Source organism: Prionailurus bengalensis, chromosome B3 (assembly GCF_016509475.1).
Source record: "Prionailurus bengalensis isolate Pbe53 chromosome B3, Fcat_Pben_1.1_paternal_pri, whole genome shotgun sequence".
In the NCBI taxonomy this organism is placed as follows: Eukaryota; Metazoa; Chordata; class Mammalia; order Carnivora; family Felidae; genus Prionailurus; species Prionailurus bengalensis.
In genome coordinates, this window is record NC_057355.1 from 147516545 (window position 1) to 147539415 (window position 22871).

The 22871-nt window shown below is 59.5% G+C and overlaps 1 long non-coding RNA gene and 1 gene segment (V, D, J or C); both read right to left on the minus strand.

The window, feature by feature from the left end:
• Positions 1 to 4853: 4853 nt before the first annotated feature.
• On the minus strand, positions 4854 to 6755 carry LOC122469623. Its single transcript, XR_006293552.1, has 2 exons — positions 5285 to 6755; positions 4854 to 4972 (listed from the first exon to the last, which is right to left on the minus strand). It is a non-coding gene; the product is annotated as an uncharacterized LOC122469623 (long non-coding RNA).
• Positions 6756 to 7373: 618 nt separating this feature from the next.
• LOC122468130 lies at positions 7374 to 21914 on the minus strand. The segment is given in 9 exon segments: positions 7374 to 7816; positions 8310 to 8642; positions 8848 to 9153; positions 9307 to 9379; positions 9478 to 9552; positions 20405 to 20494; positions 20909 to 20968; positions 21064 to 21235; positions 21835 to 21914. Coding segments are annotated over 9 exon segments (1584 nt in total).
• Between the last annotated feature and the right edge of the window lie 957 nt (positions 21915 to 22871).

Below are 22871 nucleotides of genomic sequence, written 5' to 3' on the forward strand. Positions count from 1 at the left end.
CTCGCTTGGAATGGCAAGGATGGCATGGCCGTCTGCAAGGCCCCTGGTCTTTAGAGGCACATGCTGAGTGAGGATCGCCAGGAGGCCTGGGGGTCAGCCCGGGCGTACCCTGCCCCTCAGCCCCCCCCTCCACATGCCCTCCTCAGCAAGGGTCTTCAGATGGGCCTTCGAATGTGCAGAGGAGGAGAGGAGGGGCTGGAGGGACACGGACACACGGGACACAGACGTGTGGTGGGACCTGGGCTGAGACCGTTTTCCGTTCTTGCTGCTGAGCGTGGTCGACACGCAGTGCTCTGGTGGCTTCGGGTGTGGAGCACGGTGATGGGGCACCTGTGCATTACCCAGTGCTCCCTGCCAGGGCCCCCAGCACTCTGGAAGTTCACCCTGCCCTCTGTCCTGACGACCTCCAGGTGTCCATCCCTGTCCTCAGGCTGTGCCGTGTGGCTGTCTTGCTCTCTGGCCCATGGCCCTGGCTGTCAGCGCCCTCGTGGGGGACCCTGCGCCGGCCCCAGGCCTGAGTCTCCTGCCTCCCCCGGCACGGGGGCCCCCGCTTCCCGGCCCCCTGTTGGGGACCCAGGCAGGCCTGCGGGTTTCTCCCCAAGGCCCAGAGGCCCCGCTGCGGCCAGCATAGTGACGGTGCACGGTGCACGGGGCTGGGTGGGCTCCCCACTGGCCGAGGGGCCAGACCCCGGAGGGGCACAGGGGTCCCCGGGCTGCTCTGCCCCCACCTGCACACAGGCCCCTGGCTCTGGCCCAGGACTTGCTCGGCTGCTCCCAGCTGCTGGCTGACCTCTGCCCACATGTTCCTGCACCGTTCGTGTGGGGGCCTTCCCTGAGCGGAGGGCATGTGCCCACCTCACAGATGGGACCCCCAAGGCGGGCCGGGAGGCACAGGTCTAGTGAGTGGTGAGGCTGGGACCCAGACACCCGGGTACGTTGCTCAGCCCCACAGGGAGTGGTGGGCCTGCGTGAGCCTCAGTGGGACTCCCTGAGCCCCCAGGGCCCGGAGGGAGGTGTGAGAGTGTGAGTGTGCGTGTGGGGGTCTGAATGTCCCCCTCTGGACATGAGTGAGTGTGTGAGCTGGAGACCGAGGAGGTCAGTGTGCGTTCATGGGCACGTCTCTGAGTGCGTGTGTAGGGAGGCAGGAGTGTGTGAGTGTGCATGGGTGTGCAGGGGCATGTGTGAGGGGCTTGTCTCCAGCGCCTGCCCCGTGTCCTGCCCCGTCTCTGTGTCTTCGCCTTGACCTTCTCTCTGCAGCTCTCTCTGTTCCTTTCTCCTGTCCATTGTCTTCATCTCCCCCTGTCTGTCTCTCTCCCCTCTTGTCTTTGTCTCTCTCTCTGTCTCTCTCACTGACCCTGGTGTGGTCTGCCCTTCCTGGACCCTCAGTGTCCCCCGGTGTGGGATATGGGTCCTGCCGTGAGCCCTGTGGAATGTACCTGTCCTGGTCCACAGCCCAGGGGGATGCCTGCTGGAGTCCCGGGGCTGTGCCCACAGTCTATCGCTGCCTGTGGGGTCTAACACAGAGGAAGCACGACAGAGGGAGGGGTGTGTAGGTGCAGGGCCAGCAGAGGTCAATGTCAGACTCTAAAGCCAGGGTCCCACCTGGCCTGGCTGTTTTGTGGGCCCAACCCTCAGAAGCCTTAGAGGCTGCATGCCGCTGAGTCCTGTGGCCAGTGAGAGCCCTACTGACCTGTGGATGTCAGAAGAACCTGTGCAGATCCTGCCAACACCTAGGCTGACCCTGGGCTGACCCTCTTTGACCCTGGCTGATCCTGGCTGATCCTAAACTGACATTGGCTGTCCAAGGTGATCCCAGCTGACCCTGGATAGACCCTGACTGATCCTGGCCTGATGCGGGCCCACGTGTGGTGGGGGCTGGAGTGTTCTGCAGGTCTTGGGGACTTCTCTGCCACCACAGCCTCCAGACCCTTGCCCAGGCCCCGGGCCCCAGGGCCATCTGGCCAGATCTCTGTTTTCGGGCCTGATTCTCAGAATAGCAGTCTCTGGCTGGGACACCTGGGCTGGGCTGCACTCACAATGACTCAGCCTCCCCTAGGACTATTTTGGGTGTTCAGCAGGTGAAGCCTGAGAAGAAAGAGAAAAACAAGAGAACACAAACACCATTGCCTCCTCCCTTCCCCTGTATCGGGGACCCTCATGGATGGGGGCTCTGCCTCATGCCATCTGGGCCCTGGAAAAGATGAGGCCAGACATGGGGTCATCACCTCGCCCTCCATCTAGTGCCCAGACCAAGAGGGTCTTGGATCACCTGGGAGGCTCCCCCTCTACCATGCAGGCACTCTGATGAGGGTTGGGACTAAGAACCCAAAGCATGGGAATAGAACTCAGGATCTAAGTGTGTGATGCAAGCCATGAACAAGGGCTCCAACTCAGAATAAATGGCCACTAACTCAGGACCTGACCATGTAATGAATACTAGGACTCAGTTTTTAGGCCCAGGGCTCAGTGACCCAGAATTGAGATTAGTGACAGGATCAGGGCAGAGTGACCAGGAGCAGGGTCAGTGACCAGGAATTGGAATTAGTGACCAGGACCAGGCCCAGGCTCAGTGACCAGGCCCAGGCTCAGTGACCAAAACCAGGGCTCAGTGACCAGGACCAGGGCTCAGTGATCAGGATGAGGGCTCAGTGACCAGACAAGACTCAGTGACCAGGACCAGGGCTCAGTGGTATGGAACAGGCTCAGTGACCAGGACTAGACTCAGTGACCAAGACCAAGGCTCAGTGATCAGGATGAGGGCTCAGTGACCAGACAAGACTCAGTGACTAGGACCAGGGCTCAGTGACCAGGACCAGGGCTCAGTGATCAGGACCAGGCTCAGTGACCAAGGCCAGGGCTCAGTGACCAGGACCAGAGCAGAGTGACAAGGCCCAGGCTCAGTGACCAGGCCCAGGCTCAGTGACCAAGACCAGGGCTCAGTGACCAGTACCAGGGCTCAGTGATCAGGACCAGGGCTCAGTGATCAGGATGAGGGCTCAGTGACCAGACAAGACTCAGTGACCAGGACCAGGGCTTAGTGGTATGGAACAGGCTCAGTGACCAGGACCAGACTCAGTGACCAAGACCAAGGCTCAGTGATCAAGACCAGGCTCAGTGATCAGGATGAGGGCTCAGTGACCAGACAAGACTCAGTGACTAGGACCAGGGCTCAGTGACCAGGACCAGGGTCAGTGACTAAGACCAAGCCCAGGCTTAGTGACCAAGACCAGGCTCAGTGATCAGGACCAGGCTCAGTGACCAGGCCCAGGCTCAGTGACCAAGACCAGGGCTCAGTGATCAAGACCAGGATCAGTGATCAGGACCAGGCTCAGTGACCAGGACCAGACTCAGTGACCAAGACCAAGGCTCAGTGATCAGGCCCAGGCTCAGTGACCAAGACCAGGGCTCAGTGATCAAGACCAGGATCAGTGATCAGGACCAGGCTCAGTGACCAGGACCAGACTCAGTGACCAAGACCAAGGCTCAGTGATCAAGACCAGGCTCAGTGATCAGGATGAGGGCTCAGTGACCAGACAAGACTCAGTGACTAGGACCAGGGCTCAGTGATCAAGACCAGGGCTCAGTGACCAGGATGAGGGCTCGGTGACTAGGACAAAGCTCAGGCTTAGTGACCAAGACCAGGCTCAGTGATCAGGACCAGGCTCAGTGACCAAGGCCAGGGTTCAGTGACCAGGACCAGGGCTCAGTGATCAGGACCAGGCTCAGTGACCAAGAAGACCAGGCTCAGTGACCAGGACCAGGCTTAGCGACCAGGACCAGGGCTCAGTGACCAAGGCCAGGGTTCAGTGACCAGGACCAGGGCTCAGTGATCAGGACCAGGCTCAGTGACCAGGCTCAGTGACCAGGCTCAGTGACCAAGAAGACCAGGCTCAGTGATCAGGACTAGAGCTCAGTCATCAGACCAGGGACCAGTGATCAGGAACAGGGTTCAGTGTTGAGGACCATGGATAAGTGATCAGAATAAAATAATCATGACAGGGACACGGTGATTAGATCAGGCCACAGTGACTAGACCAGGGCTGAGTGATGAGTACCAGGGTACAATGTCAGGACCAGGGCTCAGTGACAAGGGCCAGGCACAATGATTAGGACCCAGGCTCAGTGGCCAGGACCATGGCTTAGTGAATAGATCCAAGGCTCAGTGACCAGAATCAGGGCCCAGTGACCAGGACCAGGACCCAGTGACAGGGACCAAAGCTCAGTCACAAGGACTAGGGGTCAGTGATCAGGACCAGAGCTCAGTGAGCAAGACCAGGTCTCAGTGATCAGGACCAAGGCCCAGTGATCATAGCCAGGTCTCAGTGACCAGGACTAGGGCTTAGTGACCAGGACTAAGGACCAGTGATCATAACCAGGGCTCAGTGACCAGAACCAGGGCTCAGTGACCATGACCAGGTCATAGTGATCGGGACTAGGGCCCAATGATGAGGACCAGGTCTTAGTGATGAGGACCAGGGCTCAGTCACAAGGACCCTATAGGGGCCAGTGATCAGGACTAGAGCTCAGTGACCAGGGCCAGGGCTCAGTGATGAGGACCAGGGCCTCGGTGATCATGACCAGGTCTCAGTGAATCATGACTTGGGCTCAGTGACCAGGACAAGGGCCCAGTGAGCAAGACCAGGGTGCTGGGTGCTGTTCTTGGCAGGGGTCTTGCTTCATACTGTCCTTGGTGAAGGACAGTTCTTGTCCTGTGCCTGTGCCTTATGGAGGATCAGATCAGGTGGGTTCTAGGTGAAGGACCCTCACCCTGGGCCTTGAGGGAGGTGTCCCCTTATCCCAAACCTCTGTCCCTCTCTTTTCCCTCCTCTCATTCAGAGTCTGAGAACCTTTGTCTTTGGGATCAGTTTATTGTGCCAGCAGGGCCTGTGTGTGGGGGTGGGCGGGCAGTTTCTGAGCAGCGCTGAGCTCTGACATCCAGCTGGGTTTCCCAGAAGCTCCTCCAGCCTCCTCCCTGCAAACACAGTGGGGTCAGGGTCCAGGGGAGTTCCTTGCCAGTGCCCTGTCCCCAGCCCTGGCCTGCCTCAGGGGAGACGGATTGAGTCCTACAATGACTTCACCCAGGGAACCTAACTCCCAGAGCCTGCTGGGGGACACTGAAGCCCCGGCCCCAGGACCGCCCACATCCTCAGTGTCTGTGAGGGGATCACCTCCCTGGGAGGCCAGACCCCCTCCCCCCCCAACCCCAAGGGTGTGGAGTAGGCAGATGCTCTGGTGGCCGAGCCCCCTGTCCCCGTCAGCCCACCCCTCTGCCTCCTCACCCCACCTGTGTGCCTGGCTGGCTTCTGCTCAGTACTGGGGGCCCTCTCTGCTGTCGGCTGGGCCCCGCACACTTGTCACGGTCAGTGCTGTGCTGTAGAAGAGACTCAGTAGGAAGAGGGTGAGCAAGGTGACTGTGGTGGGCCACAGGCTGGCTCCTGGGGCGTCTTCCTCCAGGTCCTCCTGCGGTAGGTCCAGCACCAGCCAGGGAAGTGGCTCCCGGCAATCTGCAAGACACTGAGAGTCTGCCAGACCCACTCCCGCACAGGTGGGCGCGAGCCCAGGCCTTCCTTTCCACGCGCCCTCGGGGTCGGGACAGTGGGGTGCCCTCTCGCAGGACTGGGGCTGCCTCAGGGAGGATGAGGTGACAGGTGCCCAGGGAAGGGGCTGGGACCCTTGCAGTTTTTCAGATGCCCAAGGCCCCCCATGTCTGAGGGAGTCTTGGCAGGACCTTGGGGAGAGAGACCTGGCAGGACCAGAGTTCTGCTGCTCTAAATGGAGCTCAAGCCCAAGGCCTCTTGGATGCCCGCCCCGTCTGTGTGCTCAGCAAGCCCTCAGCAAGCCCTATGTTCTTGGCTTGGCCTGGGCCTGGGCCCTGGGTGGGGTCAGAGAGGACCAGACATGCCACCCTCGGATGCTCCGGGGTGAGACAGGGCTCTGGGTCTGAGGGCACGCTGCCTTCCCAGGGAATGTGGCTGATAGGCTACAAGGAGTTTGAGGGAGGCCCAGGCGAAGGCCACCAGCATGGGCTGTCTTCAGGGTCTTAGGGCACAGACCTTCTGTGTTAAGTGGGATTTGGATCTGCTTGTCACATGCTGACACATCCAGTCATCCATCCTTCCGTCGGTCCGTCCCTCTCCTTCCTACCATCCACCTGTCTGTCCATCCTTCCTTCCATTACATGTCCTGTGTTGTGTCTGCCTGACTGTCTGCTGTCTGTCTGCTGTCCCCCTCAGCTATTGACTCTTCCTCTCCCCCATCTCTTTAGGAAGCTCTTTCTCTGGGCCAGGCACTGGCTCCCTTGGTGGCCAGGCTTTTGAGAGGGGAGCAGTGGCCATGTGGGTGGCGTCCCCAGCTCACTTTGGCTCTGGGAGCAGTGGCAGGAGGCCAGAGGCCAGGTCCCATGGGGAAGCCCAGCAGGTGTCTGAGATGAGAGCAGGGGCCCCGCTGCCCCCTTGTGGGAGCTATACCTCCAGGTGTCCCACGGTGGCCACAGTAGGGCCTCTAAGCTCTGTCTTCCTGCCGGGGCCTCCCACAGCAGCAGCTGCAGAGAGGCCCTGGTGGGAGCTGTCTCTCCTCACCCCTCCCCGGCCTGCCCTTGCCATATCCATACTCGGGTCCAGGAAGAGATGGGAGACCTGAATCCGGGGGTCAGGCAGGGAGCAGGGGCTGCCTGGGAGGGTCTGTGGAACTGGGCCCTGAGCTGGGCCCGGGGAGCACACAGGCAAGGTGGGGCATCTTGGGCAGGGAACACACCCCCTCCTTGCCTTCGTGGACCCGGGTCTGGGCTGTGAGCTTCCTGCATCTAGACGTGTGTGCGTGCGCGTGAGTGTGAGCCTGGGGCATGTGTGTGCTGCCTACAGGGTCGTTTGGTGCAGGGTGGCTCCCTCGCTGGGTGCATCAGTGAGGCTGTCCCACAACCGTGTGTGTTTCACCACCCGTGGCGCGAGCCCCTAGGATCCTGCCCTCCCCTCATTCCTGCCGTGGCCCCTGACGGTGACACCAGCCTCCTCACCGGCCACCTGCTCTCCTGCCTCCCTCTCGTCCCTCACAGCTGCCCCTAGAGGCATTTTCTGAGATCCAAGACCACGTCACCTGCCCACTGAGGACTTGCGTGGTGCCCGCTGCTCAGGACCCACTGGGCTGTGCCCACCTCGCTGACTGTCGACCTCGGGTTTGGCTCCCAGCTTGCCTTGCTGTGCACCATGTGCTCACACACGCACACGCACACACACACACGGGTGTGAAGGCCGAGCAAGGAAAGTGAGGCCCCAAAGGGTCAGGGTAGCAGTCGCCCTCCCCCCTGCGGGCCCTGCCGTGCCCCGGCCGCAGACCCTGAATATGGACAGACAGGCAGCCTGAGGGAAGCGTGGGGCTGCTTTGGGCCAGTACGGAGTTTATTCAGGGAGGGGCAGGTGGGCAGTTCAGTAGCAGACGCCTTCCACATCCGACATGACCACAGACACGTTGACGTGGGTGGGTTTACCCGCCAGGCGGTCGATGGTCTTCTGGGTGAAGGCCAGGGGCAGGGCCTCGTGCCCCACCATGCAGGAGAACTTCTCCCCCTGCTTCCAGTCCTCGGCCGACACTCGCAGCACACTGGTCGTGGCGAAGGTGGGGACGCTCTGGTCGGGCTCCTGCAGGGGGCCCCAGGTCAGGTACTTCTCTCGGGACAGCTCCTGGGATCCTTGCAGCCAACGAACCAGCACATCCTCGGGGCTGAAGCCTCGCACGAGGCACGTCAGCGACACCAGCTCATTGAGGGCCAGCTCTTCCGACGGCGGCGGCAGCAGGTGGACCTGGGGCCGGAAAGTGTTCTCTGGAGGGCAGAAAGCTGGGTTAAGGGTCTGGGCACCCCAAGCCTCAGTGTCCCGGGAAAGTGTTCCCCGCAGGGCAGAGAGCCGGGTGGGGGGTCTGGGCACCCCAAGCCTCAGTGTCCTCGGGAAAGTGTTCCCCGCAGGGCAGAGAGCCGGGTGGGGGGTCTGGGCACCCCAAGCCTCAGTGTCCTCGGGAAAGTGTTCCCCGCAGGGCAGAGAGCCGGGTGGGGGGTCTGGGCACCCCAAGCCTCAGTGTCCTCGGGAAAGTGTTCCCCGCAGGGCAGAGAGCCGGGTGGGGGGTCTGGGCACCCCAAGCCTCAGTGTCCCGGGAAAGTGTTCCCCGGAGGGCAGAGAGCCGGGTGGGGGGTCTGGGCACCCCATGCCTCAGTGTCCTCTAGTAAAACGTGGGTGGGAGCCTCTAAGCCCAGGGGCTCGAGGGAGGAGGCAGGCCAAGGAGTTGCCCAACGGCACCTCATGGTCAGGGTCTGGGCCCACCTAGGACTTTGGAGATGGTGTCAGTTTTTGGCGTCTTGAGCTCGGGATGGGTGGCGGTGCAGGAGAAGTTCTCCCCGTGGTTCCATGGCTCAGCGCAGCCTGGAAGGACACTGGACACACTGTAGCAGCCACAGGAGTCACGCTCTGGGGGCTTCTGGATGGCCTCCTTCCCCCCTGAAGGTGTCCAGGAGAACAGGGCACCCTTGGGGTTTTTCAGGCCGCTCAGTGTGCACGTGATGCTGGCATTGGAGCCCAGAAGCAGGTCCTCGAGGGCGGGCTTGTGTAGTGACAGGCGGGGTTCATTGCACGGGGAACACTGAGGAGGGGGGCCAACTGGAATTGGGGGGAAGGTTGAGCAGGTCAGTGAGCCCCTCTGCCCACCTCCCCTCCCCCTCCCTCCAGCTCCTTCCCGGGTGCCTATCTCGGCCACTCGCTGGGAGCTGGGCCTGGCAGCCCACTCTCCTCCCAGGGGAGTTCCAGATGGTGGGTCAGGGTGAGAATGCGGTGGCCCCCGCCCCGCCCCAGCCTGCCCTCTGACCTCTGCAGGGCACAGACACGGGCGGGCTGGTGCTGGAATAGTGCTCCACTTGGCATTGCAGGGACGCGCCATCGGGGCACTGGCTAGCCGGCAGGGTCAGCTGGCTGCTCGTGGTGTACAGGTTCCCGGAAGCAGACTTCACTGCGGGGAAGTTCCGGATGGACGCGCCTTCCTTGCTGGGGCTCCAAGTCACTCTCACGGGCTCCGGCGGGAAGAACCCTTGCACCAGGCAGGCAATGACCACTTGCCCGGCTGGGTCACTGGTCCTGAGGCTCAGCGGGAAGACACGGGGGCTGGTTTTGGACTCTGCAACACAGGACGCTCTGTGAGGCGGTGGGCCCGCATGCTGCCCGGACCCGTGACGGCCTCACAAGCCCGGGATGATGCCCGTTTCTCCTTTACACTGGAGGAATCTGGCACAGAGAGGGTTAGTGACAGCCCTGAGGTCATTCAGCTCACGTGCCATGGACCTGGGGTCGGAACCGGCTGCCTGGGTCCTCTTGCACTGTTTCTGAACGTGCTTGTCAGGGTTCTAGCATGAGGACCTGGACACGTTCCTGGGAGAAGGCCTCGGGCACAGGCCGCTCCCAGACGGGATTCGTGGTTATTGAACACGGCTCTCCCACTCACTGCCTGAGTCCGCACGTGCTGCTGGACTTTCAGCTTCCCATCTGTGCAGTGGGCACAGACATGCTCTCTGCTGGGCTTTGGGGATCATGACAGGTGGGCCCAGAGCGGGGGCACAGGCAGAGCAGTCCAGGCTTGAAGCGAGTCTGCACCAGGGCCTGTTGCCAGGTAAGAGGTGGCACAGGGCAGGAGACGAGGTCTGTTCCTCCGGGACCCCCTTCCTACCAACCAGTCAGGGTCCCATCCACCCACCCACCCGCAGCCTCCAGATCAGTGACAGTTGACCTCTGTGGCCTATGAAGTTTTGGAGGTCAGAGGCCTAATTCCAACTCAGTCCTGGGATATCCCTGCTGGACAAGTCAAGAACACAAGGCATGATCTGCTCATACAGGACCAATTTCCTTCAAGGACTGGTGAGGAGAGAGGGGATCATGGCTGCAAAGGAAGTAGCATGGCCCTCATGCATCCCCGAGGAACACAGGGGCCAGTCTGGCTGGAGACCAGATCTCTGGGGGCTGACACTAACCCAAACAACACCTTCCCTTGCACCCTAGCCCAGCCCAGTTCAGCCCAGCTCAGCCCAGCTCAGCCGAGCTCAGCCGAGCTCAGCCCAGCTCAACCCAGCTAAGCCCAGCTCAGCCCAGGTCAGCTCAGTTCAACTCAGCTCAGCCCAGGTCAGCTTAGTTCAGCCCAGTTCAGTCCAGCTCAGCCAAGTTCAGCCCAGCTCAGCCCAGTTCAACTCAGCTGAGCTCAGGGAGGGGCAGGTGGGCAGCTCAGCTGAGTTGAACTGGCTCAGCCCAGCTCAGCCCAGCCCAGCTCAGTTCAGCTCAGCTCAGTTCAGCCCAGTTCAACTCAGCTCAGCCCAGCTCAACAGCTGAGTTGAACCGGCTCAGCCCAGCTCAGCCCAGCCCAGCTCAGTTCAGCTCAGCTCAGTTCAGCCCAGTTCAACTCAGCTCAGCCCAGCTCAGCCCAGCTCGGCCCAGGTCATCTCAGTTCAGCCCAGTTCAGCCCAGCCCAGCCCAGCTCAGCTCAGTTCAGTCCAGTTCAGCCCAGCTCAGCCCAGGTCAGCTCAGTTCAGCCCAGTTCAGCCCAGCCCAGCCCAGCTCAGCTCAGCCCAGCCCAGCTCAGCCCAGTTAAGCCCAGCTCAGCCCAGCTCAGCTCAGCCCAGCCCAGCCCAGCCCAGCTCAGCCCAGTTCAACTCAGCGCAGCTCAGCTCAGCTCAGCTCAGCTTAGCCCAGCCCAGCTCAGCCCAGCTCAGCCCAGGTCAGCCCAGCTCAGCCCAGGTCAGCCCAGCTCAGCCCAGCTCAGCCCAGCTCAGCCCAGTTCAGCCTGGCTCAGCTCAGCCCAGTGCAATCCAGCTCAGCTCAGCTTAGCTCAGCCCAACCCAGCTCAGCCCAGGGCAAGCCAGCTAAGTTCAGCCCAGCCCAGCCCGGTTTAGCTCAGCCCAGTTCAGCCCAGCTCGGCCCAGGTCAGCTCAGTTCAGCCCAGTTCAGCCAAGCTCAGCCCCAGTCAGCTCAGTTCAGCCCAGTTCAGCCCAGCTCAGCTCAGCTCAGCCCAGCTTAGCTCAGCCCAGTTAAGCCCAGCCCAGCCCAGCCCAGCCCAGCTCAGTCCAGTTCAACTCAGCGCAGCTCAGCTCAGCTCAGCTTAGCCCAGCCCAGCTCAGCCCAGCTCAGCCCAGCTCAGCCCAGTTCAGCCTGGCTCAGCTCAGCCCAGTGCAATCCAGCTCAGCTCAGTTTAGCTCAGCCCAACCCAGCTCAGCCCAGGGCAAGCCAGCTAAGCTCAGCCCAGCTCAGCCCGGTTTAGCTCAGCCCAGTTCAGCCCAGCTCGGCCCAGGTCAGCTCAGTTCAGCCCAGTTCAGCCAAGCTCAGCCCCAGTCAGCTCAGTTCAGCCCAGTTCAGCCCAGCCCAGCTCAGCTCAGCCCAGCTTAGCTCAGCCCAGTTAAGCCCAGCCCAGCCCAGCCCAGCCCAGCTCAGTCCAGTTCAACTCAGCGCAGCTCAGCTCAGCTCAGCTTAGCCCAGCCCAGCTCAGCCCAGCTCAGCCCAGCTCAGCCCAGTTCAGCCTGGCTCAGCTCAGCCCAGTGCAATCCAGCTCAGCTCAGTTTAGCTCAGCCCAACCCAGCTCAGCCCAGGGCAAGCCAGCTAAGCTCAGCCCAGCCCAGCCCGGTTTAGCTCAGCCCAGTTCAGCCCAGCTCAGCCCAGCTCAGCTCAGCTCAGCCCAGTTCAACTCAGCTCAGCTCAGCTTAGCTTAGCCCAGCTCAGCCCAGCTCAGCCCAGCTCAGCCCAGTTCAGCCCAGTTCAGCCTGGCTCAGCTCAGCCCAGCTCAGCTCAGCTCAGCCCAGCCCAGCTCAGCCCAGTGCAACCCAGCTAAGCTCAGCCCAGCCCAGCCTGGTTTAGCTCAGCCTAGTCCAGCTCAGCTCAGCCCAGCTCAGCTCAGCCCAGTTAAGCCAAGTTCAGCCCAGCTCAGCCCAGCCCAGCCCAGCCCAGCCCAGCTTAGTCCAGTTCAACTCAGCGCAGCTCAGCTCAGCTCAGCTTAGCCCAGCCCAGCCCAGCTCAGCCCAGCTCAGCCCAGCTCAGCTTAGCCCAGCCCAGCCCAGCTCAGCCCAGCTCAGCCCAACTCAGCTTAGCCCAGCTCAGTCCAGCTCAGCCCAGCTCAGCTCAGCCCAGAATAGTTCAGCTCAGCCCAACCCAGCTCAGCCCAGGGCAAACCAGCTCAGCTCAGCTCAGCCCAGCCCAGCCTGGTTTAGCTCAGCCAAGTTCAGCCCAGTCCAGCCCAGCTCAGCTCAGCTCAGCCCAGCTCAGCCCAGCCCAGCTCAGCCCAGTGCAACCCAGCTAAACTTAGCCCAGCCCAGCCCGGTTTAGCTCAACCTAGCCCAACTCAGCTCAGCCCAGCTCAGCTCAGCCCGGCTCAGCTCAGCCCAGTGCAACCCAGCTAAACTTAGCCCAGCCCAGCCCAGTTTAGCTCAACCTAGCCCAACTCAGCTCAGCCCAGCTCAGCTCAGCCCGGCTCAGCTCAGCCCAGTTAAGCCCAGCTCAGCCCAGGTAAGCTCAGCCCAGCGCAGCCCAGCTCAGTCCAGTTCAACTCAGCGCAGCTCAGCTGAGCTCAGCTTAGCCCAGCCCAGCTCAGCCCAGCTCAGCTCAGCCCAGCCCAGCTCAGCTCAGCCCAGAACAGTTCAGCTTAGCCCAATCGAGCTCAGCCCAGGACAAACCAGCTCAGCTCAGCCCAGCCCAGCCCATCCTGGTTTAGCTCAGCCAAGTTCAGCCCAGTTCAGCCCAGCCCAGCTCAGCCCAGCTCAGCCCGGCTCAGCCCAGCCCAGCTCAGCCCAGTGCAACCCAGCTAAGCTCAGCCTAGCCCAGCCCGGTTTAGCTCAACCTAGCCCAGCCCAGCCCAGCTCAGCCCAGTTCAGTCCAGTTCATCCCAGCTCAGCCCAGTTCAACTCAGCCCAGCCCAGACCGGTTTAGCTCAACCTAGCCCAGCTTAGCCCAGCCCAGCTCAGCCCAGCTCAGCCCAGCTCAGCCCAGTTCAACTCAGTTCAGCCCAGCCCGGTTTAGCTCAACCTAGCCCAGCCCAGCCCAGCTCAACTCAGTTCAGCCCAGTTTAACTCAGCTCAGCCCAGTTCAACTCAGCCCAGCCCAGCCCGGTTTAGCTCAACCTAGCCCAGCTCAGCTCAGCCCAGCCCAGCTCAGCTCAGCTCAGCCCAGCCCAGCCCAGCCCAGCTCAGCCCAGTTCAGCCCAGTTTAACTCAGCTCAGCCCAGTTCAGCCCAGCTCAGCCCAGTTCAACTCAGCTCAGCCCAGCTCAGCCCAGGTCAGCCCAGTTCAGCCCAGCTCAGCCCAGGTCAGCTCAGTTCAGCCCAGTTTAGCCCAGCCCACCTCAGCCCAGGTCAGCTCAGTTCAGCCCAGTTCAGCCCAGCCCAGATCAGCCCAGTCCAGCCCAGCTCAGCCCAGGTCAGCTCAGTTCAGCCCAGTTCAGCCCAGCCCAGCTTAGCCCAGCTCAGCCCAGCCCAGCTCAGCCCCGTTCAACTCAGCTCAGCCCAGCTCAGCCCAGCTCAGCCCAGGTCAGCTCAGTTCAGACCAGTTCAACTCAGCTCAGCCCAGCTCAGCTCAGCTCAGTTCAGCCCAATTCAGCCCAGTTCAGCTCAGCTCAGCCCATTCCAGCCCAGTTCAGCCCAGTTCAGCCCAGCCAAGCCCAGCTCAGTTCAGCCCAGTTCAGTCCAGAACAGACCAGCTCAGCCCAGTTCAGTCCAGAACAGACCAGCTCAGCCCAGTTTAGCCCAGTTTAGCCCAGTGCAGCCCAGTGCAGCCCAGCCCAGCCCAGTTCAGCCCAGTTCAGTCCAGAACAGCCCAGTTCAGCCCAGCCCAGCCCACATTCACCTAGCTAGCTGCCTGTTACAGCTCGGCCCTGTGATCTGGGGCATCATGCCGACCCTCCTTTCTCCATCTGCTCTCTGTCCTGGTGCCTGTTCTCCATCCTCTAGGGCACAGCAGCGTTCAGGATGGGCTGACTGAAGAGAGGAGGCCTGAGCCACGTCTGGACCCACATGCTCAAGGCTGCTGGAGGGTCCACTGCATCTGAGAGGCTCAGGCTTCCCTCAGCCAGGTGGCCCAGGGCTGTATGTCCATCTGCCTCCCAAGAGCATTGAAGTTGAGGATGAAGGCCTGGGTCTCCTGCATTCCCACCTGATGGCCGCAGGGTCTCAGCAACCACCTGCCCTCCTCTGGGCCATTAGTGTTGTCGGTGGGCTGAGGCTGTGAGGGGTGGGCTGGGAGGGGCTGCGTGACTGTGTCTGGCCCACAGATGGGGTCACTTGCCCACTTCCTGTCCCACCAGTGGTGGCTGCTCGCCTCCACGTCATGTCTGGTCTGTGGTCTGGCTGTGGTGGAGCCAGGTGTGTGCGGCCTGGCCGGTACGACCCCCGGGAGGCTGACTCTGGCCTGGGGTCATGTGGGTGCAAAGTCGGGTGCCCTGGTGGGGTCACGGCTCCATGTGGCTGTCTGGGGGCTGAGAGGCAAGGAGGCAAAGGCTGCAATAGATACAGGGAGGGCTCAGGGACACTGGGGTAGAGATGGTCTCAGAAGTGGACGTGGAGTGAAGGCCTGCAGGGGTGGGGCCTGGAGGGACAGGGCTTTCCCAGAGTAACCCCTGGCAAGCCAGCAGGCCTCGGCAGACCTTCTGGCCACAGGGAAGGGTATGAGCGTGAAGAGCCACTCCAGCCTGGCTGTGATTGTGGCCACCCTTCTTAGAACAGCCCTCAAACAGCTGAGGCCCCAGGGTATGGCTCGGGTGAGGGCATGGGGGCTGTCCCTGTCTGGGAGCCTGGAGTTCTGTGGGTAGGGCCAGCTCCCCAGCCCACCCTCCAGAGCCAGGGCTCTCCTGCCGCTGTCTGAGCTCCTGAGTTGCCTCTTCTGTGCGTCCTGACTGGCCCTCCCTGGTGCGGGTTGGGCCCAGCTTGTGTCTGTGACCGTTTGATCATTCACTTCTTCAGGCACAGAAGGTTCTGGAGCCACACACAGGAACCAATGGTCCACTCCCAGGAAGGACACCACCAGGGGGAGTGGCAGCAAGCTTCAGGCTCGATGGAGATGTCTGCCAATGTTTTTTCCTCCTGGTGGGCTCTGATGGCCCAAGGAAGGGGGAGTCAGGGCAGGCCAGGAGGCAGAGGAGAGACAGGTGCAGGGAGGGGAGCCCAGGATGGCACAGACACACAGTGGCCTGGCTCCAGGGAGCTCTGGGGGTTTCATTATGAACCCCAGGATCCCCCAGAATCACCCATAAGGGACAATTCATCCCGCCAGCCCTGCATGCCCTTGTGAGCAGGGGACTGTCCCTGAGGCAGGTGCCCATGAGTCCCTGGACTCTGCACCCTCTGGGGGTCCAAAGCACTGGGGTTCCCCCCTGAGCAGCCCCTGCCCCAGAGAGCAGGGAAAGTGAGAGACGGGTCGGGCAGACTTGGTGGGCCACCTTCTCCTTCAGCCTCCCTGCTCCTCAACTTGGGCACCCACATGTGGGCAGCATGCACACAGACAACCTGGGACACAGGGCAGAAGAGGTGTCCCTGGACCTGAGATGCGACATCAGGGTCTTGTCCATCCGTGGGTGGAAGAACCTGGACTCAGGAAAGAGGTCTGAAATGCACTCTGTGAAGACTGACCAAGCACCTGCCATGTGTCAGGGGCTGTGCCCAGCGTGAGGGTCCTATTGGGGGTGGAAAGAGCCCGGGAATACTCCTTGGGCTTTTTTTTATTATTTGTTTATTTTTTAAATATGAAATTTACTGTCAAATTGGTTTCCATACAACACCCAGTGTTCCTCCCAACAGGCGCCCTCCTCCATGCCCATCACCCGCCCTCCCCTCCCTCCCACCCCCCATCAACCCTCAGTTTGTTCTCAGTTTTTAAGAGTCTCTTATGCTTTGGCTCCCTCCCTCTCTAACTTTTTTTCCCCTTCCCCCCCCGCATGGTCTTCTGTTAAGTGTCTCAGGATCCACATAAGAGTAAAAACATACGGTATCTGCCTTTCTCTGTATGACTTATTTCACTTAGCATCACACTCTCCAGTTCCATCCACGTTGCTACAAAAGGCCATATTTCATTCTTTCTCATTGCCACGTAGTATTCCATTGTGTATATAAACCACAATTTCTTTCTCCGTTCATCAGTGGATGGACACTTAGGCTCTTTCCATAATTTGGCTATTGTTGAAATTGCTGCTGTAAACACTGGGGTACAAGTGCCCCTATGCATCAGCACTCCTGTATCCCTTGGGTAAATTCCTAGCAGTGCTATTGCTGAGTCATAGGGTAGATCTATTTTTAATTTTTTGAGGAACCTCCACACTGTTTCCCAGAGCGGCTGCACCAATTTGCATTCCCACCAACAGTGCAAGGGGGTTCCTGTTTCTCCACATCCTCGCCAGCATCTATAGTCTCCAGATTTGTTCATTTTAGCCACTCTGGCGTGAGGTGATATCTGAGTGTGGTTTTGATTTGTATTTCCCTGATGAGGAGCGACGTTGAGCATCTTTTCATGTGCCTGTTGGCCATCTGGATGTCTTCTTTAGAGAAGTGTCTATTCATGCTTTCTGCCCATTTCTTCATTGGATTATTTATTTTTCAGGTGTGGAGTTTGGTGAGCTCTTTATAGATTTTGGATACTAGCCTCCTTGGGCTTTTCTTGAAGGAGGAGGGACTTCCTCTTGGCTGAGGCCTGCTGGCTGGGCATCTGGGCATCCCGTGGCTGCTGTGACCAAGGACCACGGACTGAGGGTCTTCAAACAACAGAAATTTACTCTCCCAGCTCTGGAGATCCAGGCGGTGTTCTTCCTGTCTCTTCCAGCTCCTGGGGCCCCAAACACCCCTGGGGTTGTGGCTGTGTCCTTCCGTCTCTGCTTCTGTCTTCACGTGGCTTCTCTACGTCTGTCTCTGCATCTGTCTCTCCTCTTCTGCCTTTTGTAAAGTCACCTGCCATCAGGTTTGGGGCCTGGACGATCTCATCTTAAGGTCCTTAACTTTAATCACATCTGCAAAGACCCTTTTCCCAAAGTCACGTTCACAGGTTCCAGGGATTAGGCCGTGGGCACGGCTTTGGGGGGCCACTGTTCAGCCTGCTGTGGTGGATTCATAAAAGAAGGGAAGAAGGAGGGACAGAGGGGACCCTGAGAATGCAACCTCTTCCTGCTGGCACGATCCTCTCCTACCCTGCTCTCAGACTGTGCTCCCAGTGCGACTGGCCTCTGCAGGCCTCTCTTGACTGGTGACCAGCACTCCGTCCTCCCAAGCTTGGGGGACATGCATTCTGCCCATGAGCACTGGGGGCCCGTGTGAGCCGAGCCCTTGTTGTCCTCGTTCTGGGGTCCATAGGGTGGGTCTCAGGATCTGGGCCACAAGTCAGAGAAAGAAGACAGCTCTGCCCTCAGGGGGCCTCCAGCCCAGGAGGTGGGAGGAAGGACCTAGGCTGTGGCATGTGAGAAACTTGCAGGTGAGGGTGGGTCTTGGTGCAAAATAGCAAAACTTTCTTAAAATTTTACTCTATCATCATCTATCAGTTTACCTATCATCTATCTATCTATCAATCATCTATCTGCCTATCTACCTACCTACCTTATCTATCTATCCATCCATCCATCTATCATCTATCTAATCTATCATCTATCAGTCTATCTTCAGTCTATCAATTATCTATCATCTATCTATCATCATCTATCAGTCTATCATCTATCTATCTATCTATTTATCTAATCTACCATCTTTCATCATCTATCAGTCTGTCATCTATCATCTATCATCATCATCTATCAGTCTATCTATCATCAATCTATCATCTATCAATCTATCTCCCTATCTTATCTATCATCTATCAGTCTATCTATCCATCCATCATCCATCTAATCTATCATCTATTAGTCTATCTTCAGTCTATCTATCTACATATATATATATCAGTCTATCTATCTATCTATCTATCTACCTACCTATACCAGCCTATCTCTCTTTCTCTCTCTCTACCTATCTATACCAGCCTATCTGTCTCTCTACCTATCTATCTATACCAGCCTATCTATCATCTATTTATCTATCTATCTATCATCATCTATCAGTCTATCTATCTATCTGCCTTATCTATCTATCTATCATCTATCTGCATGCCTGCCTACCTACCTGCCTTTATCTATCTATCATCTATCTATCTATCTATCTACCTACCTATCTATACCAGCCTATTTATCATCATCATCATCATCATCATCTATCATCTATCTGTCAACTATCATCTATCAATCATCTATCTACCTACCTTATCTATCTAATCTATCTATACCAGCCTATCTATCTACCATCATCTATCAGTCTATCATCTATCTACCTATCGTCTATCTACCCACCTTTATCTATCTATCTATCTATCTATCTATCTTATCTACCTATCATCTATCTATCTACCTATCTTTTTATCTATCTATAATCTATCTGTAATTTTGCATGCTATCCCAGTGCCATGGCCTCGGTATTTCCTCCCACACTTGGTGTGGCCTCTACTGCATCCTGGAACCTGCATATAAAATACAGGGCACATACCACCCTGCACCCCTTTTATACAATTTTAGAGAAAAAGGAGAAAGGATTTACTGGAGCCCACATGAGGCAGCTGCTGGGACCCACACTCGCCCCAGAAGCAACTTTTAGTGTGGGGGTTTCTCACACGAAGAGCTACAGATACTCATGACGAAGAACATTCCAGAAAGTCACAGACTCATGTCCTGTTTTCAGTATGTGCAAGGCTGCAGGCTCCAACCTTATGGGAATGTGGGGAGGTCTTACTCTTATCTTCCTGTTTGCAATGTTTCCTGCAGGTTATTTGCCGCTGAAGCAGATGTATGGCATGTGCTCAGGGCAGAGAAGGAGCCCCTGCTGGGAAGTCTGGTCGTGTCGTTCTGGCCTTGGTCAAAGTAGAGCCTTCCTGGGCACTCAGGAAGAGCCTTAAAGCTGAATATCTCCTGTATTTTATCAGTGTGGGGCCTAGTTTCCTGGGACTGTGTGTGTCTGCATGTGAGTGTCTGGTGGGCTGTGGTGTGGCCTTAACCTGTTTTAGCCCCCGCCCCTGGCTTCCCTGATGTTCCATTAAGACCAAATCCTGTGTCTCTGAACGAACCTCAGAGTTGCCCAATCCTGGGTTTTCTGCCCCCAGGCTGCACACTTGCTGTCCCTCATTTCCATTCCTGGTTTGTGTCAGAGCCCGTGGGACATGGGACAGGGATGGGAGGCTTTCTGTGGAAGGCCACCTCCACGAGCAGAATCTCTTTTTCCAGAGGGTCTGGGCATTCGGGCGCTGGGAATGCGGCCATGGGCCCTGAGCGATGGTCCTAACAAATCACACCCCCTCAGACAGGGCTGAGAGGGCTGTGCCCCTCTGGCTTCCTCCTTAGTGTAACTTCTGTAGTTATTGAAACATTGTCTTCTCATTGGCCATTTGGTTTTTCCTCTCTGTGAAGGATCCACTGCTCACTTTCTTTCCTTTTATTGGTTCCCAAACATTTTGTATATAAAGGAATCTTACTTTTCATTGTGTGTGTTCACGTATTCTCCCCCAATTTCCAGTGGACTTCATAGAGACCCTTGTGGGAAGGTCTCTCCACCCAGGGAAACCACCTCTTTATTCTCAGGAGTGGGGCACAGCCTCATGCCCACCACTGTCCTTGGTCAGCTGGCTGTCTCACTGGCATCTTGGCTCCTGCCTTCCAGGCTCATCAGGTTTCTTCTTGAAGATGGCGGTGGCCAGCCCCAGACAGCTCGTTTGCTTTTGTGTCTCGCTCAGCTCACTGGGACATCCAGGCTGGCTGGTGGGATGGGGGCCAAGGATTGGCCTGTCTGTGTGTGCTCAGTGGGTAGACAGATTGGGGTGGGTGACTGGTGGTCCCTGGAGGGGCTCTGACCTTGGTGATTGTGCTGCTGTGTTCCTGTGGCCTTCTGCACAGACCAGAGAGGTAGCTACTGCGAGTTTGTCACGGGCAGACTGTTGCGTTCACATTAGCATGGGAAGGGGCAGCAAGTCTTGACGTCGGCAGAGTGGGCGTGATGGGGACCGAGCTGGGGTGTCTGGGGCGTCAGAGGGATTCTTGCAGGGAGCCGCTGGCTGGCTACCTGAGCCTTCAGGCCTAGAACTGCCCCCTGCCCGTTCCCTCTGGCCCCTTGTCTACATCCTTGGGCAGACCTGCCTCCCACCACCCCCGCAGGACAGCAGGCACCTCTCCCAAAAAGTGTTCAGGTGACAGGGATTTGTAAGAAGGCACTTTACTAAGAAACTCAAAATGAAGTTAACAGGGCAAGAGGGTTGCCAAGCCAGGAGTGAGAGGTCACATGGGGCCTGGGTGGACAGGGTGGGAGCTGCTGGCCCAGGACCCGTGGGCAGTTCCTTCTGCTGCGAGACCCCTCCTCCCACCGGGAGCCCTGACCGCAGACCTGCATTCTGCAGGGGCAGGTGCTGCGAGCGGCCAGTGGGAAGGCTGGGCCCAGGGGCAGGCACTTGGACCTGGTGGCAGGGAGGTCGGGCTGAGTCTGGGCTTGGGCTCTGAGTCTTTTTTGGCTCAGAACTCAGCGGTGGGCGGGGCCACGGGCTTCCCCCTCAGCGTGCTTTGGGGGTTGTTTGGTCAGAACAGGAGTGGCCCTGACCCCAGGTAACTTTGTCGAGGGACCGATGATCTTCTGCCGCTTGTCCCAAAGTGGGTGGGGTAGGGGCTGTGATTGGCAGGTCCCATCGGTGCCTTGGACCTTGGGGCTGAGCTGGAACCTTCTGGATGCCTGTGTGCTGCGCTTCCCCCCCCCCCCCCCCCCCCCCCCCCCCCCCCCCCCCCGTCAGGCAGACTGCCTCAGACATGGGGAGGGGGAGGGGGAGGGGGAAGCGAGCCCTCGTTGCTCTGGCTCCCGGCTACTTCGCCACCTGTACGTTTGCGTAGTCCTGGAAGGTCTGCGGCTTCTGCAGGACGGTGGCAAGTACCGACTTCACCTGGGGGAGGGCGCGCATGAGGACAGCGTGAGGGAGCAGGCCTCCCCCCACCTCGCCCCGCCCCCTCCCTGGCACAGGGACCTCTGTGCTCCCACCTTGAAGAGGGTGATGGCGGCTCCGTAGCTCACGCTGAGCAGGAAGAGGGTGATGAAGACCAGCAGGCTGGTCCATAGCTCGTCCAGCTCGTAGCTCTCAGCGGCGTCCGCACACAGGTCCTGGAGCTCCAGCTCTGCAGGCACCGGCCAGTCAGCCTTCCCGGCCCAGCCTCTGCACGTGCCGGGGAGGGCGGAGCCATGGCAGGCCCGGCCCCCCGAGGAGGCGGACACAAGACCCACGCCCAGCCTCCGCACGTGCCGGGGGGCGGGACCATGGCAGGCCCGTCCCTCCTCCCCCCTCCCCCACCTGCCCCAGGAGGGGGACACAGTGCGGAAGCCTTGGCCTCGGCTGCTGCTGGTGTGCTGGTGGCTGGAAGGCAGACTGCCTTGTCCCGCCTGCTCTGCAGCTGCCCCTCTGGGGCGGGGGGCGGAAGCCCCCCAAGTTGGCCAGTGGCTGTGTGGGAGTGGCCTTCCCTCCCTTGACTCCTACCCACAGCAGCTCTGTTGCCCACTGCATGGCCTGCGGCCACCCGCCAGGCCTCCCCAGCCCCGTCCCCACTGGGCTTCGCCAGTGCTGGCCCACGAGGACCTTTCTGAACTGTACACGGATGGCCACCTGCCCCAAGCCCTGAGGGGTCTGAGCTTTGTAGCCCAGCTCACAGGACCTGGGGTAGCCCCAGGAGTCAATGAAGCTGGTGCTTTAAGGGGCTGGCTCGGTGCTGTGGACTTTGTTCAGGCCTGAGGGTGCCCAGAGCTGCTACCTGGTCCTACACTGGGCCCAGTCTCCGGGCTCCTCCTGCCCTGGCCCCACTCTCCCCTGACAGCCTCTGCAGAGTGAGGCTGTTGTGCATGGCCCTCAGGCTCCCGTGTGCACTGCACAAGCCAGTGCTTCCGGGCTTGTGTCAGCAGTGTGTGGGCCAGATGGATATGGTGGGTGTTTGTGTGTGTGTGAGCATGACGGGAGCAGGGGGTCTAGGGCTGTATGGGCTTAGACCCTGGCTCTGACCTCCTCGGCCTCTAGCCCCGGGATAGGGCCAGCAGCCTGTTCTGGGACGTGGTCCAGCGGGAGCAGGGGACACGGCCCGCACTGTAGGTGTGCGCGTGTCCGTGTGTCAGTGTGTGTGTTCGTCCATGGGGTGCAGCTGACGGAGGGGCTGGACTGAGGAGGCCCGGGCCATGAGAGGAGTTTGGGGTGGGAGGCCTCTCCACATCCACGTTGGATCCAGTGGTCCAGGTATGACAGAGAAGGGCTTGGGTGCGGCCCGGGCGAGAGAGCAGACCGTGGGAGGCCATGTGTCAGCATGTGGGACACGTCCGCCATGTGGGGTGCCTGTGGCTGGTGGTGATGTTGGAGCTGCTGTGGACTCGCTGTGAGGCTCACAGGAACGTGCCTGCGAGTCTGGGTGGGTGCATCCCCGGCACGGATCCAGGGTGGAGTGAGGCTGAGAGGCAACATGGGGCACTCGTGTTGACCCTGGCCTGTCGTGACCGTGTGTGCAGGCAGGGCAGGGGCGGTTAGAGGTCGGGTGTGGGAGCGGTCTGGGCCCTGGTTCTCGTGTGTGAGGAGGTGGCAGTGAAGGGGCTGTTCTGAGTGTAGGTACCTGAGTGGGGGTTTGACTTGGCCCATTTCTCCATCAAAGGGCCTGTGTGTGTGCAGCTGGCCTGGGGATCCAGGGGCTTGTCTGTGTCCAGAGGGCCCGGCAGGAGGCTGGGGGTGGAGGCTGAGACCTCTGTGGCCTCCAGCAGAGGGAGGGGCCGTGGGCTCCCTGAGGTGTCTGTGGTCCTTCCCCTGGAACCATCCTGTGGCT